This window comes from Camponotus vicinus, unplaced genomic scaffold (genome assembly GCF_025532165.1).
Source record: "Camponotus vicinus isolate PSW18456_S1 unplaced genomic scaffold, iyCamVici1.0 SCAF_11, whole genome shotgun sequence".
NCBI lineage: Eukaryota > Metazoa > Arthropoda > Insecta > Hymenoptera > Formicidae > Camponotus > Camponotus vicinus.
The window spans coordinates 23,083-40,859 of record NW_028141947.1 but is presented as its reverse complement, the minus strand read 5'-3'; the positions used below and the strand labels follow the sequence as shown (position 1 = coordinate 40,859).

General features: G+C 53.4%; 1 protein-coding gene across 3 annotated transcripts; it reads right to left on the bottom strand.

Annotated features, from left to right (window-relative positions):
* Positions 1–751: 751 nt before the first annotated feature.
* Pqbp1 (poly-glutamine tract binding protein 1) lies at positions 752–2,548 on the bottom strand. 3 transcript variants are annotated; one of them, XM_083082179.1, is made up of 6 exons: positions 2,364–2,548; positions 2,068–2,177; positions 1,801–1,976; positions 1,374–1,572; positions 1,101–1,261; positions 752–1,016 (listed from the first exon to the last, which is right to left on the bottom strand). In XM_083082179.1, exons 1-6 carry the CDS (start codon positions 2,431–2,433, stop codon positions 824–826), a joined length of 909 nt encoding a protein of 302 aa, XP_082938305.1. In that variant the 5' UTR covers positions 2,434–2,548; the 3' UTR covers positions 752–823. The 3 variants fall into 3 exon arrangements, with proteins under 3 accessions (XP_082938305.1, XP_082938306.1, XP_082938307.1); XM_083082180.1 differs by having other exon boundaries at positions 1,374–1,554; positions 2,364–2,546; XM_083082181.1 differs by lacking the exon at positions 1,801–1,976 and having other exon boundaries at positions 1,374–1,565; positions 2,364–2,547.
* Between the last annotated feature and the right edge of the window lie 15,229 nt (positions 2,549–17,777).

Sequence of the window (17,777 nt, the reverse complement as noted above, 5' to 3'; positions counted from 1 at the left end):
TAGGTGATTCGATTTCCTTTCAATTTGTTTTATATACAATTTTATTTATATCAGATGTTTTCTTTCTTAATAGAGAAAAAGAGAGAGAGAGAGAGAGGAGAAAAGGAAAAAGAAAGAGAAATACTCATACACTGAACGTTAAGGCGCATTTATGACATTAATTATTTACTTATCCTGCTAATGATAGAAAGTTTCTTCAAGATATGCTAAGTATTCTACCATATTGTATTGCAATATTAAATTATACACAACTATAGTCTAGCTGATATAATGATCAAAATGATTTCTCTGATTCCATTGAAACATATCAAAGTAATGGATAGAAAATATCTTATTATGTCAAAAATTCATTTTCATCATCAGATATTATATTTTATTAGATCACTAATTCGTCAAAATAGCAGTGTATTTTCCGAAATAGAATACTTTGATATTTATTTTGAATTTATCAAATAAATGTAACATTTGTAATAAGGACATTTTTAAGCAGCAATACTGTAAAACATACCAATCTATTCCGTACACATCAATTCAATACAATTCAACAATATGCAATTTAAGTATGCAATTATATAAAATTTTCACAATAAGGGAATATAGGAAGATATTTTTTTATTAATTCAATAAATTTTTAATCGATCTTTTCTTGAAAAAGATATAAATGAACTATTGATTCAGAACTTGTGTTGAAAAAATAAAAAATAAAGAGAAAATGTCAGAAAAAGTTACGAGATATGATATATGATAGTACTTCTATTGATTTAAAGATATATATTAACATAATCACATACATACATATTACATTTATAGATGCAGTATGTATTTATTCTGGTTTCTCGGGAAACGCAACTTTCGATTTATTTACCGAATCTGACTCTGTTTTATTAGCTCTATTTGAGCGCAACACCGCGCCCGGACTGGGATACGGCCTCATTTGATAAAGAGGTCCTGATGCAGTTGTATCGGCACCAGTTTTAGCTTCGTTATGTCTAGCCAATCCATCTGACCATTTTCCTCTATGAAGTAATTATATATAAATAAGAGAGAATCATACAGTACATTCCAAGTAATAAAAATGCATTTGAAATACAAGTACACACCTGGGAATATCGCTATACGATGCTGGATCCATAGGATCCAATGTGCGATCTTTCTTGTCTTTACCATCACTTCTATCAGATCTTTGAACTCTTTTATTGTCTGGTCCTTTATATCTTGCACGATTTTCAATCTTTTTATCTTTCCTGTCACTTTCATCTACCTGAAATATCATAGCATTGTTCATAAATGTTAAATGTGTTTTATTTTCTGATGCTCATATAATAATAGATGATTTATAAATTTACAATATTACATAAAACACAATTACTAACCTCCATTTGTTCTTGGTCACTAGCACTTTCATCACTTGACATGTTATCATCTTGATCGCCTGCCTTTAAATGCAACTCTTCACGTAATTGGGATGCTGGTTGTGATATCTGACACTTAGGATGACCAGGTGGTAACCAAGATACCAAATCAGATGACCAATCCCAATAGTAGTGTTGTCCACTGTAAACAGACTTTAAACTAATTAATTTTCTAGTGAAATATTCTGCATATCACACTTTCTCATTAATATATGACTTCAATCTTTTCTTTTTTCAAAAATATTGTAATTTTACTAAAGAATATTTATATCTATTTTTATACGACAAGAGTTGTGTTACATAATTATTGAAATTTGTATAATTGAACAAACTTAGTGTTTATTTTTTGAGAGAGAATAGATTAATCCAGAAAATTATTAAAGTTCACCATCCAGGGTCGTAAACTGCTTTCCAAGTCTCTGGCAAAGGGTATTTCTGAATCAATTTCATTTGTCGTTTTAAATACTTGTCCGAAGATTGTACATGTCCTAATCCCCATAATTCCTTACATTTCTTTGTACATTCATGATAGATATTATACTTATTAGGACATCCGTTGTAACCCTGAATGATGAAATGATTACATTATTGCAACCGAAATATTCTTATGAATATGAAAAATTTAATGCTACTAATCTGCCATGATTGCACTTACCATAAACTTTTGTGATATATCAATCTGATTAATTTCTTCTTTTGTATTGTCATAATCTTCAGCTATTACTTCTTCGTGCACCTTCTTTTTTGTTTCTTTCTTTCCAGATTCTGTGAAATTAATATAATTTAACATTATACAAATGCAATAACATATGTAATCTTTATAACAAATAAATAAAAAAAATATATCCTTTAAATATCAGTTTTAAAGAATGAAAAGCAAATTAACTTATGTATATAGAAAAATTTTACAGTTATTGTTAATAATTACACATTTTAATATTAGATATATACCATGCTTTTCAGAGCCAGGAATTAATCCTCTTTTCGCAAGACGTGCAGCTAAAGCAGCTGGCAAAGGCATTTTATGTATTTTTAGTTCAAACCACAAGAAATCTGTTAAAATGTGCAACGTAAAAAAAGTTTTAAAATATAATTTCTGGACTCTGGACGTAAGGGCCTTGGCACACAAAAATACGTAAGAAGTGAAACATAGTCAGTAAGCAAATTGACCAATCACGATTGAGCAGTAAGGCAGCCATATTAAAACATGGCTGTGTTCCAAAATTCACTGCCAGTGCTGAAAAAATATAATGTATGTACGTCACACACGTAAACTATATATTTTTAATACTGGCAGTGAATTTTGGAACGCAGCCATAAGAAAACGTAAGAATTCCGATTGGATGATTTCCTTCCTCACTACATTTCACTGCTTACATATTATTGTGTGCCCCAACAGGGGCCTAATAGTTTACACACTTAAGGCTTTCGCACATGAAATTCTATAAGCACGTAAGACATAAGCGTAAGGAAATCGACCAATCACGGTCGAGATTTGACCCTTTGGAGGGGCTAATACTTGACCGTGATTGGTCGATTTCCTTACGTTTACGTTTTACGTGCTTATGGAATTTCATGTGTGATGGCCATTAAGCGGGGAGCACAGACTTTTGCATAAGCTCATAACCATAAGCATAAGAAAATTGATTGATGAATTGGTTCATTTTCTTATGCATATACTTGTGAGCCAATCAATTTCCTTATGCTTATGGTTATGCGCCTATGCAAAAGCATGTGCTCCCGGCTTCAGGGTGCCGTCACATGCGGTGTAACTTGCGTAAGCGTAACTTGCGCCGACCAATCACATCGTTTCATTTAAGTATCAGCTTCCGCCTAGTCATTTTACGCTCTTTACGCTATTATCGTTACGCCTAATCCAATTTTTGGCGGAAGAAACGCTGATGTATGTGTATTAATAAGCGTATCGTACAGTGTTGTTCAAGACATAGGTCCATATTCTGGATCCTCTTTTATCGATAAAAGTGGCTTACAGCCAATCAGAAGGCTTATAAGCCACTTTTAAAGGCATTTTTATCAATAAAAGAGGATTCAGAATATGGACCATAGGATAGTGTAGGTTGAAGAGGCATCAAAAAGGCATCATTCGTATTTTTAATATAATATGAATAACGATCAAATCTTCTTCCACTTTTGCCATCGTTTCCAAATAATTATTAATATTAAGTTAGGATCCATTATTATATACTTTTCTGTGGGTTAAAACCTCTGAATTACATTCAAAATATGTAAATACTAATATTCAAATTTTAACTTTACATTTTAATTTTATCTAAATTATTATAACATAATTAGGATTAATAATAGATTTAATTAATATTCTTTTGAATAGTGAGCCTACTGGTATCACTGATAGTCCTTAACATGGCCTCAAGAACACATGTACTGATTTAAAGTTAAAAAGATTGAAGTAAATATATACTTCAATCTTCTTAACTTTAAAAATATTGCACACATTCCGCTTTACAAATACTTGTATGCAGAGCATCGGTTCCCCATGATGCGTACTTTTCGAGACGCGTAGGTACGAAGAACAATCGCAAATCTTTTTAGCATTTCCATTAGAGCGTATAACGGAAAATCTAATCTACAATTGGTTGTATTTGTTACGCATTCCGCACAATACGCCACATGTGAAAGCCGACATTCAAAATGACGTAACTTCAATTAAAAGTTACTAGTCCTACTTCGACCTACCTCGGACCTCCAATAGAATCCGAATCGCAACTTTTCCTACACGATAGAATGATTAATTCAACGCGACTTTTTGCGCACGCGCGAAAATCTATTCGCCACTGCGCGACCTTCTGCGCACGCGAGGGAGTCCTTTCGCGCATGCGCAACCTTCTGCGCACGCGCGGTAATCGTTTCGCGCATGCAGGAGCTTCTGCGCACGCGCGGGTCATTTCGCGCATGCGCAACCTTGTGCGCACGCGCGGAAGTCGGAGCATGCGCGAGCTTCTACGCACACGCGGGTTTTTTCGCGCATGTGTAACCTTCTGCGAACGCGAGGAAGTCTTGGCGCATGCGCAAGCTTCGGCTCACGCGTTGGAATCTTCGCGCATGCGCGACCTTCGGCGCACGCGCGGGAGTCTTTTAGCGCATGCACGAGCTTCTGCGGACGCGCGGGAGACTTGCCGCGCATGCGCGACCTTTTGCGCAAGCGCGCGAGTCATTTCGTGCCAACGCGAATTTCTGCGCACGCGCGAAAGTCTTTTCGAACATGCGCGACCTTCTGCGCACGCGCGGGAGTCTTTTGGCGCCAAAGCGAACTTCTGCGCACGCGCGAAAGTCTTTCCGAACATACGCGAAAACTGCGCACGCGCGGGAGATTTGCCGCGCATGCGCGACCTTCGACGCACGCGCGGGAGTCTTTTCGAACATACGCGAGCTACTGCGCACACGCGGGAGTCATTTCGTGCCAACGCGAACTTCTGCGCACGCGCGAAAGCCTTTTCGAACATGCGCGAGCTACTGCGCACGCGCGGGAGTAATTTCGTGCCAACGCGAACTTCTGCGCAGGCGCGAAAGTCTTTTCGAACATGCGCGAGCTACTGCGCACGCGCGGGAGACTTGCCGCGCGTGCGCGACCTTCGACGCACGCGCATGAATCTTCTGGCGCATGCGCGACCTTCGGCGCACGCGCGGGAGTCTTTTCGAACATACGCGAGCTACTGCGCACGCGCGGGAGACTTGCCGCGCATGCGCGACCTTCGACGCACGCGCATGAATCTTTTGGCGCATGCGAGACCTTCGGCGCACGCGCGGGAGTCTTTGCGAACATACACGAGCTGCTGCGCACGCGCGGGAGACTTGCCGCGCATGCGCGACCTTCGGCGCACACGCATGAATCTTTTGGCGCATGCGCGACCTTCGGCGCACGCGCGGGAGCCTTTTCGAACATACGCGAGCAACTGCGCACGCGCGGGAGACTTGCCGCGCATGCGCGACCTTCGACGCACGCGCATGAATCTTCTGGCGCATGCGCGACCTTCGGCGCACGCGCGGGAGTCTTTTCGAACATACGCGAGCTACTGCGCACATGAGGGAGTTTTGCCGCGCATGCGCGACCTTCGACGCACGCGCATGAATCTTTTGGTGCATGCGAGACCTTCGGCGCACGCGCGGGAGTCTTTTCGAACATACGCGAGCTACTGCGCACGCGCGGGAGACTTGACGCGCATGCGCGACCTTCGACGCACGCGCATGAATCTTTTGGCGCATGCGAGAACTTCGGCGCACGCGCGGGAGTCTTTTCGAACATACGCGAACTTCTGCGCACGCGCGAAAGCCTTTTCGAACATGCGCGAGCTACTGCGCACGCGCGGGAGTAATTTCGTGCCAACGCGAACTTCTGCGCAGGCGCGAAAGTCTTTTCGAACATGCGCGAGCTACTGCGCACGCGCGGGAGACTTGCCGCGCGTGCGCGACCTTCGACGCACGCGCATGAATCTTCTGGCGCATGCGCGACCTTCGGCGCACGCGCGGGAGTCTTTTCGAACATACGCGAGCTACTGCGCACGCGCGGGAGACTTGCCGCGCATGCGCGACCTTCGACGCACGCGCATGAATCTTTTGGCGCATGCGAGACCTTCGGCGCACGCGCGGGAGTCTTTGCGAACATACACGAGCTGCTGCGCACGCGCGGGAGACTTGCCGCGCATGCGCGACCTTCGGCGCACACGCATGAATCTTTTGGCGCATGCGCGACCTTAGGCGCACGCGCGGGAGCCTTTTCGAACATACGCGAGCAACTGCGCACGCGCGGGAGACTTGCCGCGCATGCGCGACCTTCGACGCACGCGCATGAATCTTCTGGCGCATGCGCGACCTTCGGCGCACGCGCGGGAGTCTTTTCGAACATACGCGAGCTACTGCGCACATGAGGGAGTTTTGCCGCGCATGCGCGACCTTCGACGCACGCGCATGAATCTTTTGGTGCATGCGAGACCTTCGGCGCACGCGCGGGAGTCTTTTCGAACATACGCGAGCTACTGCGCACGCGCGGGAGACTTGACGCGCATGCGCGACCTTCGACGCACGCGCATGAATCTTTTGGCGCATGCGAGAACTTCGGCGCACGCGCGGGAGTCTTTTCGAACATACGCGAGCTACTGCGCACGCGCGGGAGACTTGCCGCGCATGCGCGACCTTCGACGCACACGCATGATTCTTTTGGCGCATGCGCGACCTTCGGCGCATGCGCGGGAGTCTTTTCGAACATACGCGAGCAACTGCGCACGCGCGGGAGACTTGCCGCGCATGCGCGACCTTCGACGCACGCGCATGAATCTTTTGGCGCATGCGAGAACTTCGGCGCACGCGCGGGAGTCTTTTCGAACATACGCGAGCTACTGCGCACGCGCGGGAGACTTGCCGCGCATGCGCGACCTTCGACGCACGCGCATGAATCTTTTGGCGCATGCGAGACCTTCGGCGCACGCGCGGGAGCCTTTTCGAACATACGCTAGCTACTGCGCACGCGCGGGAGACTTGCCGCGCATGCGCGACCTTCTGCGCAAGCGCGAGAGTCATTTCGTGCCAACGCGAACTTCTGCGCACGCGCGGGAGTCTTTTCGAACATACGCGAGCTACTGCGCTCGCGCGGGAGACTTGCCGCGCATGCGCGACCTTCGACGAACGCGCATGAATCTTTTGGCGCATGCGCGACCTTCGGCGCACGCGCGTGTGTCTTTTCGAACATACGCGAGCTACTGCGCACGCGCGGGAGACTTGCCGCGCATGCGCGACCTTCTGCGCAAGCGCGCGTGTCATTTCGTGCCAACGCGAACTTCTCCGCAGGCGCGAAAGTCTTTTCGAACATGCGCGAGCTACTGCGCACGCGCGGGAGTCATTTCGTGCCAACGCGAACTTCTCCGCAGGCGCGAAAGTCTTTTCGAACATGCGCGAGCTACTGCGCACGCGCGGGAGACTTGCTGCGCATGCGCGACCTTCGACGCACGCGCATGAATCTTCTGGCGCATGCGCGAACTTCGGCGCACGCGCGGGAGTCTTTCCGAACATACGCGAGCTACTGCGCACATGAGGGAGTTTTGCCGCGCATGCGCGACCTTCGACGCACGCGCATGAATCTTTTGGCGCATGCGAGACCTTCGGCGCACGCGCGGGAGTCTTTTCGAACATACGCGAGCTACTGCGCACGCGCGGGAGACTTGCCGCGCATGCGCGACCTTCTGCGCAAGCGCGCGAGTCATTTCGTGCCAACGCGAACTTCTGCGCACGCGCGGGAGTCTTTTCGAACATACGCGAGCTACTGCGCTCGCGCGGGAGACTTGCCGCGCATGCGCGACATTCGACGCACGCGCATGAATCTTTTCGCGCATGCGCGACCTTCGGCGCACGCGCGGGAGTCTTTTCGAACATACGCGAGCTACTGCGCACGCGCGGGAGACTTGCCGCGCATGCGCGACCTTCTGCGCAAGCGCGCGTGTCATTTCGTGCCAACGCGAACTTCTGCGCACGCGCGAAAGCCTTTTCGAACATGCGCGAGCTACTGCGCACGCGCGGGAGTAATTTCGTGCCAACGCGAACTTCTGCGCAGGCGCGAAAGTCTTTTCGAACATGCGCGAGCTACTGCGCACGCGCGGGAGACTTGCCGCTCGTGCGCGACCTTCGACGCACGCGCATGAATCTTCTGGCGCATGCGCGACCTTCGGCGCACGCGCGGGAGTCTTTGCGAACATACGCGAGCTGCTGCGCACGCGCGGGAGACTTGCCGCGCATGCGCGACCTTCGGCGCACACGCATGAATCTTTTGGCGCATGCGCGACCTTCGGCGCACGCGCGGGAGCCTTTTCGAACATACGCGAGCAACTGCGCACGCGCGGGAGACTTGCCGCGCATGCGCGACCTTCGGCGCACGCGCGGGAGCCTTTTCGAACATACGCGAGCAACTGCGCACGCGCGGGAGACTTGCCGCGCATGCGCGACCTTCGACGCACGCGCATGAATCTTTTGGCGCATGCGAGACCTTCGGCGCACGCGCGGGAGTCTTTTCGAACATGCGCGAGCTACTGCGCACGCGCGGGAGACTTGCCGCGCATGCGCGACCTTCGACGCACGCGCATGAATCTTCTGGCGCATGCGCGAACTTCGGCGCACGCGCGGGAGTCTTTCCGAACATACGCGAGCTACTGCGCACATGAGGGAGTTTTGCCGCGCATGCGCGACCTTCGACGCACGCGCATGAATCTTTTGGCGCATGCGAGACCTTCGGCGCACGCGCGGGAGTCTTTTCGAACATACGCGAGCTACTGCGCACGCGCGGGAGACTTGCCGCGCATGCGCGACCTTCTGCGCAAGCGCGCGAGTCATTTCGTGCCAACGCGAACTTCTGCGCACGCGCGGGAGTCTTTTCGAACATACGCGAGCTACTGCGCTCGCGCGGGAGACTTGCCGCGCATGCGCGACATTCGACGCACGCGCATGAATCTTTTCGCGCATGCGCGACCTTCGGCGCACGCGCGGGAGTCTTTTCGAACATACGCGAGCTACTGCGCACGCGCGGGAGACTTGCCGCGCATGCGCGACCTTCTGCGCAAGCGCGCGTGTCATTTCGTGCCAACGCGAACTTCTGCGCACGCGCGAAAGCCTTTTCGAACATGCGCGAGCTACTGCGCACGCGCGGGAGTAATTTCGTGCCAACGCGAACTTCTGCGCAGGCGCGAAAGTCTTTTCGAACATGCGCGAGCTACTGCGCACGCGCGGGAGACTTGCCGCTCGTGCGCGACCTTCGACGCACGCGCATGAATCTTCTGGCTCATGCGCGACCTTCAGCGCACGCGCGGGAGTCTTTGCGAACATACGCGAGCTGCTGCGCACGCGCGGGAGACTTGCCGCGCATGCGCGACCTTCGACGCACACGCATGATTCTTTTGGCGCATGCGCGACCTTCGGCGCATGCGCGGGAGTCTTTTCGAATATACGCGAGCTACTGCGCACGCGCGGGAGACTTGCCGCGCATGCGCGACCTTCTGCGCAAGCGCGCGAGTCATTTCGTGCCAACGCGAACTTCTGCGCACGCGCGAAAGCCTTTTCAAACATGCGCGAGCTACTGCGCACGCGCGGGAGTAATTTCGTGCCAACGCGAACTTCTGCGCAGGCGCGAAAGTCTTTTCGAACATGCGCGAGCTACTGCGCACGCGCGGGAGACTTGCCGCGCGTGCGCGACCTTCGACGCACGCGCATGAATCTTCTGGCGCATGCGCGAGCTTCGGCTCACGCGCGGGAGTCTTTTCGAACATACGCGAGCTACTGCGCACGCGCGGGAGACTTGCTGCGCATGCGCGACCTTCGACGCACGCGCATGAATCTTTTGGCGCATGCGAGACCTTCGGCGCACGCGCGGGAGTCTTTTCGAACATACGCGAGCTACTGCGCACGCGCGGGAGACTTGACGCACATGCGCGACCTTCGACGCACGCGCATGAATCTTTTGGCGCATGCGAGAACTTCGGCGCACGCGCGGGAGTCTTTTCGAACATACGCGAGCTACTGCGCACGCGCGGGAGACTTGCCGCGCATGCGCGACCTTCGACGCACACGCATGAATCTTTTGGCGCATGCGCGACCTTCGGCGCACGCGCGGGAGTCTTTTCGAACATACGCGAGCTACTGCGCACGCGCGGGAGACTTGCCGCGCATGCGCGACCTTCGACGCACACGCATGAATCTTTTGGCGCATGCGCGAACTTCGGCGCATGCGCGGGAGTCTTTTCGAACATACGCGAGCTACTGCGCACGCGCGGGAGACTTGCCGCGCATGCGCGACCTTCGACGCACACGCATGATTCTTTTGGCGCATGCGAAACCTTCGGCGCACGCGCGGGAGTCTTTTCGAACATACGCGAGCTACTGCGCACGCGCGGGAGACTTGCCGCGCATGCGCGACCTTCGACGCACACGCATGATTCTTTTGGCGCATGCGCGAACTTCGGCGCATGCGCGGGAGTCTTTTCGAACATACGCGAGCTACTGCGCACGCGCGGGAGACTTGCCGCGCATGCGCGAGCTACTGCGCACGCGCGGGAGACTTGCCGCGCATGCGCGACCTTCGACGCACACGCATGAATCTTTTGGCGCATGCGCGATCTTCGGCGCACGGGCGGGAGTCTTTCCGAAAATACGCGAGCTACTGCGCACATGAGGGAGTTTTGCCGCGCATGCGCGACCTTCGACGCACGCGCATGAATCTTTTGGCGCATGCGCGACTTTCGGCGCACGCGCGGGAGTCTTTTCGAATATACGCGAGCTACTGCGCACGCGCGGGAGACTTGCCGCGCATGCGCGACCTTCTGCGCAAGCGCGCGAGTCATTTCGTGCCAACGCGAACTTCTGCGCACGCGCGAAAGCCTTTTCGAACATGCGCGAGCTACTGCGCACGCGCGGGAGTAATTTCGTGCCAACGCGAACTTCTGCGCAGGCGCGAAAGTCTTTTCGAACATGCGCGAGCTACTGCGCACGCGCGGGAGACTTGCCGCGCGTGCGCGACCTTCGACGCACGCGCATGAATCTTCTGGCGCATGCGCGAGCTTCGGCTCACGCGCGGGAGTCTTTTCGAACATACGCGAGCTACTGCGCACTCGCGGGAGACTTGCCGCGCATGCGCGACCTTCGACGCACACGCATGATTCTTTTGGCGCATGCGCGACCTTCGGCACATGCGCGGGAGTCTTTTCGAACATACGCGAGCTACTGCGCACGCGCGGGAGACTTGCCGCGCATGCGCGACCTTCGACGCACACGCATGAATTCTTTGGCGCATGCGCGACCTTCGGCGCACGCGCGGGAGCCTTTTCGAACATACGCGAGCAACTGCGCACGCGCGGGAGACTTGCCGCGCATGCGCGACCTTCGACGAACGCGCATGAATCTTTTGGCCCATGCGAGACCTTCGGCGCACGCGCGGGAGTCTTTTCGAACATACGCGAGCTACTGCGCACGCGCGGGAGACTTGCCGCGCATGCGCGACCTTCGACGCACACGCATGATTCTTTTGGCGCATGCGAGACCTTCGGCGCACGCGCGGGAGTCTTTTCGAACATACGCGAGCTACTGCGCACGCGCGGGAGACTTGCCGCGCATGCGCGACCTTCGACGCACACGCATGATTCTTTTGGCGCATGCGCGAACTTCGGCGCATGCGCGGGAGTCTTTTCGAACATACGCGAGCTACTGCGCACGCGCGGGAGACTTGCCGCGCATGCGCGAGCTACTGCGCACGCGCGGGAGACTTGCCGCGCATGCGCGACCTTCGACGCACACGCATGAATCTTTTGGCGCATGCGCGAACTTCGGCGCACGGGCGGGAGTCTTTCCGAACATACGCGAGCTACTGCGCACATGAGGGAGTTTTGCCGCGCATGCGCGACCTTCGACGCACGCGCATGAATCTTTTGGCGCATGCGCGACCTTCGGCGCACGCGCGGGAGTCTTTTCGAATATACGCGAGCTACTGCGCACGCGCGGGAGACTTGCCGCGCATGCGCGACCTTCGACGCACGCGCATGAATCTTTTGGCGCATGCGAGACCTTCGGCGCACGCGCGGGAGTCTTTTCGAACATACGCGAGCTACTGCGCACTCGCGGGAGACTTGCCGCGCATGCGCGACCTTCGACGCACACGCATGATTCTTTTGGCGCATGCGCGACCTTCGGCACATGCGCGGGAGTCTTTTCGAACATACGCGAGCTACTGCGCACGCGCGGGAGACTTGCCGCGCATGCGCGACCTTCGACGCACACGCATGAATTCTTTGGCGCATGCGCGACCTTCGGCGCACGCGCGGGAGCCTTTTCGAACATACGCGAGCAACTGCGCACGCGCGGGAGACTTGCCGCGCATGCGCGACCTTCGACGCACGCGCATGAATCTTTTGGCGCATGCGAGACCTTCGGCGCACGCGCGGGAGTCTTTTCGAACATACGCGAGCTACTGCGCACGCGCGGGAGACTTGCCGCGCATGCGCGACCTTCGACGCACATGCATGAATCTTTTGGCGCATGCGCGAACTTCGGCGCATGCGCGGGAGTCTTTTCGAACATACGCGAGCTACTGCGCACGCGCGGGAGACTTGCCGCGCATGCGCGACCTTCGACGCACACGCATGATTCTTTTGGCGCATGCGAGACCTTCGGCGCACGCGCGGGAGTCTTTTCGAACATACGCGAGCTACTGCGCACGCGCGGGAGACTTGCCGCGCATGCGCGACCTTCGACGCACACGCATGATTCTTTTGGCGCATGCGCGACCTTCGGCGCATGCGCGGGAGTCTTTTCGAACATACGCGAGCTACTGCGCACGCGCGGGAGACTTGCCGCGCATGCGCGACCTTCGACGCACACGCATGAATCTTTTGGCGCATGCGCGAACTTCGGCGCACGCGCGGGAGTCTTTCCGAACATACGCGAGCTACTGCGCACGCGCGGGAGACTTGCCGCGCATGCGCGACCTTCTGCGCAAGCGCGCGTGTCATTTCGTGCCAACGCGAACTTCTGCGCACGCGCGAAAGCCTTTTCGAACATGCGCGAGCTACTGCGCACGCGCGGGAGTAATTTCGTGCCAACGCGAACTTCTGCGCAGGCGCGAAAGTCTTTTCGAACATGCGCGAGCTACTGCGCACGCGCGGGAGACTTGCCGCGCGTGCGCGACCTTCGACGCACGCGCATGAATCTTCTGGCGCATGCGCGACCTTCGGCGCACGCGCGGGAGTCTTTTCGAACATACGCGAGCTACTGCGCACGCGCGGGAGACTTGCCGCGCATGCGCGACCTTCGACGCACACGCATGATTCTTTTGGCGCATGCGCGACCTTCGGCGCATGCGCGGGAGTCTTTTCGAACATACGCGAGCTACTGCGCACGCGCGGGAGACTTGCCGCGCATGCGCGAGCTACTGCGCACGCGCGGGAGACTTGCCGCGCATGCGCGACCTTCGACGCACACGCATGAATCTTTTGGCGCATGCGCGAACTTCGGCGCACGCGCGGGAGTCTTTCCGAACATACGCGAGCTACTGCGCACGCGCGGGAGACTTGCCGCGCATGCGCGACCTTCGACGCACACGCATGAATCTTTTGGCGCATGCGCGAATTTCGGCGCACGCGCGGGAGCCTTTTCGAACATACGCGAGCAACTGCGCACGCGCGGGAGACTTGCCGCGCATGCGCGACCTTCGACGCACGCGCATGAATCTTCTGGCGCATGCGCGACCTTCGGCGCACGCGCGGGAGTCTTTTCGAACATACGCGAGCTACTGCGCACATGAGGGAGTTTTGCCGCGCATGCGCGACCTTCGACGCACGCGCATGAATCTTTTGGTGCATGCGAGACCTTCGGCGCACGCGCGGGAGTCTTTTCGAACATACGCGAGCTACTGCGCACGCGCGGGAGACTTGACGCGCATGCGCGACCTTCGACGCACGCGCATGAATCTTTTGGTGCATGCGAGACCTTCGGCGCATGCGCGGGAGTCTTTTCGAACATACGCGAGCAACTGCGCACGCGCGGGAGACTTGCCGCGCATGCGCGACCTTCGACGCACGCGCATGAATCTTTTGGCGCATGCGAGAACTTCGGCGCACGCGCGGGAGTCTTTTCGAACATACGCGAGCTACTGCGCACGCGCGGGAGACTTGCCGCGCATGCGCGACCTTCGACGCACACGCATGAATCTTTTGGCGCATGCGCGACCTTCGACGAACGCGCATGAATCTTTTGGCCCATGCGCGACCTTCGGCGCACGCGCGGGAGTCTTTTCGAACATACGCGAGCTACTGCGCACGCGCGGGAGACTTGCCGCGCATGCGCGACCTTCGACGCACACGCATGATTCTTTTGGCGCATGCGAGACCTTCGGCGCACGCGCGGGAGTCTTTTCGAACATACGCGAGCTACTGCGCACGCGCGGGAGACTTGCCGCGCATGCGCGACCTTCGACGCGCACGCATGATTCTTTTGGCGCATGCGCGACCTTCGGCGCATGCACGGGAGTCTTTTCGAACATACGCGAGCTACTGCGCACGCGCGGGAGACTTGCCGCGCATGCGCGACCTTCGACGCACACGCATGAATTCTTTGGCGCATGCGCGACCTTCGGCGCACGCGCGGGAGCCTTTTCGAACATACGCGAGCAACTACGCACGCGCGGGAGACTTGCCGCGCATGCGCGACCTTCGACGCACGCGCATGAATCTTTTGGCGCATGCGAGACCTTCGGCGCACGCGCGGGAGTCTTTTTGAACATACGCGAGCTACTGCGCACGCGCGGGAGACTTGCCGCGCATGCGCGACCTTCGACGCACACGCATGAATCTTTTGGCGCATGCGCGACCTTCGGCGCACGCGCGGGAGTCTTTTCGAACATACGCGAGCTACTGCGCACGCGCGGGAGACTTGCCGCGCATGCGCGACATTCGACGCACGCGCATGAATCTTTTGACGCATGCGCGAACTTCGGCGCACGCGCGGGAGTCTTTTCGATCATACGCGAGCTACTGCGCACGCGCGGGAGACTTGCCGCGCATGCGCGACCTTCGACGAACACGCATGAATCTTTTGGCGCATGCGCGACCTTCGGCGCACGCGCGGGAGCCTTTTCGAACATACGCGAGCAACTGCGCACGCGCGGGAGACTTGCCGCGCATGCGCGACCTTCGACGCACGCGCGTGAATCTTTTGGCGCATGCGAGACCTTCGGCGCACGCGCGGGAGTCTTTTCGAACATACGCGAGCTACTGCGCACGCGCGGGAGACTTGCCGCGCATGCGCGACATTCGACGCACACGTATGAATCTTTTGGCGCATGCGCGACCTTCGACGAACGCGCATGAATATTTTGGCCCATGCGCGACCTTCGGCGCACGCGCGGGAGTCTTTTCGAACATACGCGAGCTACTGCGCGTGCGCGGGAGACTTGCCGCGCATGCGCGACCTTCTGCGCAAGCGCGCATGTCATTTCGTGCCAACGCGAACTTCTGCGCACGCGCGGGAGTCTTTTCGAACATACGCGAGCTACTGCGCTCGCGCGGGAGACTTGCCGCGCATGCGCGACCTTCGACGAACGCGCATGAATCTTTTGGCGCATGCGCGACCTTCGGCGCACGCGCGGGTGTCTTTTCGAACATACGCGAGCTACTGCGCACGCGCGGGAGACTTGCCGCGCATGCGCGACCTTCTGCGCAAGCGCGCGTGTCATTTCGTGCCAACGCGAACTTCTGCGCAGGCGCGAAAGTCTTTTCGAACATGCGCGAGCTACTGCGCACGCGCGGGAGACTTGCCGCGCATGCGCGACATTCGACGCACGCGCATGAATCTTTTGACGCATGCGCGAACTTCGGCGCAAACGCTAAAGTCCTGACCGCGAAATTCTCAAAATTTCCCACTCCTGACCTCGGTAGAAGAATGAAAATAAAAATTTCCAGTCCTGACCGGGAGACTCGAGTAGACTACAACAAGTACCCGCTAGTTTACCAGTCCTGACCGCGAAATTCACAAAATTTCCCACTCCTGACCGCGGTAGAAGAATGAAAATAAAAATATCCAGTCCTGACCGGGAGATTCTAGTAGTATACAACAAGTACCCGCTAGTTTATCAGTCCTGACCGCGAAATTCTAAAATTTCCCACTCCTGACCTCGGTAGAAGAATGAAAATAAAAAGTTCCAGTCCTGACCGGGAGATTCGAGTAGAATACAACAAGTACCCGCTAGTTTACCAGTCCTGACCGCGAAATTCTAATAATTTTCCGACTCCTGACCTCGGTAGAAGAATGAAAATAAAAATTTCCAGTACTGACCGGGAGATTCGAGTAGTATACAACAAGTACCCGCTAGTTTACCAGTCCTGACCGCGAAATTCACAAAATTTCCCACTCCTGACCTCGGTAGAAGAATGAAAATAAAAAAATTTGCAGTCCTGACCGGGAGATTAGAATAGTATATCGCGAGAGCCCGCTAGTTTACCAGTCCTGACGGCGAAATTCCCAAAATTTCCAACTCCTGACCTCGGTAGAATAATGAAAATAAAAAATTTCCAGTCCTGACCGGGAGATTCGGGAAGTATACAACAAGTACCCGCTAGTTTAGCAGTCCTGACCGCGAAATTCTCAAAATTTCCTCAGGTTAGGTTAGGTTAGGTTAGGTTAGGTTAGGTTAGGTTAGGTTAGGTTAGGTTAGGTTAGGTTAGGTTAGGTTAGGTTAGGTTAGGTTAGGTTAGGTTAGGTTAGGTTAGGTTAGGTTAGGTTAGGTTAGGTTAGGTTAGGTTAGGTTAGGTTAGGTTAGGTTAGGTTAGGTTAGGTTAGGTTAGGTTAGGTTAGGTTAGGTTAGGTTAGGTTAGGTTAGGTTAGGTTAGGTTAGGTTAGGTTAGGTTAGGTTAGGTTAGGTTAGGTTAGGTTAGGTTAGGTTAGGTTAGGTTAGGTTAGGTTAGGTTAGGTTAGGTTAGGTTAGGTTAGGTTAGGTTAGGTTAGGTTAGGTTAGGTTAGGTTAGGTTAGGTTAGGTTAGGTTAGGTTAGGTTAGGTTAGGTTAGGTTAGGTTAGGTTAGGTTAGGTTAGGTTAGGTTAGGTTAGGTTAGGTTAGGTTAGGTTAGGTTAGGTTAGGTTAGGTTAGGTTAGGTTAGGTTAGGTTAGGTTAGGTTAGGTTAGGTTAGGTTAGGTTAGGTTAGGTTAGGTTAGGTTAGGTTAGGTTAGGTTAGGTTAGGTTAGGTTAGGTTAGGTTAGGTTAGGTTAGGTTAGGTTAGGTTAGGTTAGGTTAGGTTAGGTTAGGTTAGGTTAGGTTAGGTTAGGTTAGGTTAGGTTAGGTTAGGTTAGGTTAGGTTAGGTTAGGTTAGGTTAGGTTAGGTTAGGTTAGGTTAGGTTAGGTTAGGTTAGGTTAGGTTAGGTTAGGTTAGGTTAGGTTAGGTTAGGTTAGGTTAGGTTAGGTTAGGTTAGGTTAGGTTAGGTTAGGTTAGGTTAGGTTAGGTTAGGTTAGGTTAGGTTAGGTTAGGTTAGGTTAGGTTAGGTTAGGTTAGGTTAGGTTAGGTTAGGTTAGGTTAGGTTAGGTTAGGTTAGGTTAGGTTAGGTTAGGTTAGGTTAGGTTAGGTTAGGTTAGGTTAGGTTAGGTTAGGTTAGGTTAGGTTAGGTTAGGTTAGGTTAGGTTAGGTTAGGTTAGGTTAGGTTAGGTTAGGTTAGGTTAGGTTAGGTTAGGTTAGGTTAGGTTAGGTTAGGTTAGGTTAGGTTAGGTTAGGTTAGGTTAGGTTAGGTTAGGTTAGGTTAGGTTAGGTTAGGTTAGGTTAGGTTAGGTTAGGTTAGGTTAGGTTAGGTTAGGTTAGGTTAGGTTAGGTTAGGTTAGGTTA

Coding starts and splice junctions, on each gene's coding strand:
- Pqbp1 (XM_083082179.1), bottom strand. CDS start 2,433: ATGCCTTTGCCAGCTGCTTTAGCTGCACGTCTTGCGAAAAGAGGATTA. Junction 1,977..2,067: donor ATATATCACAAAAGTTTATG/GTAAGTGCAATC, acceptor TTCATCATTCAG/GGTTACAACGGATGTCCTAA. Junction 1,573..1,800: donor GCAGTTTACGACCCTGGATG/GTGAACTTTAAT, acceptor AAAATTAATTAG/TTTAAAGTCTGTTTACAGTG.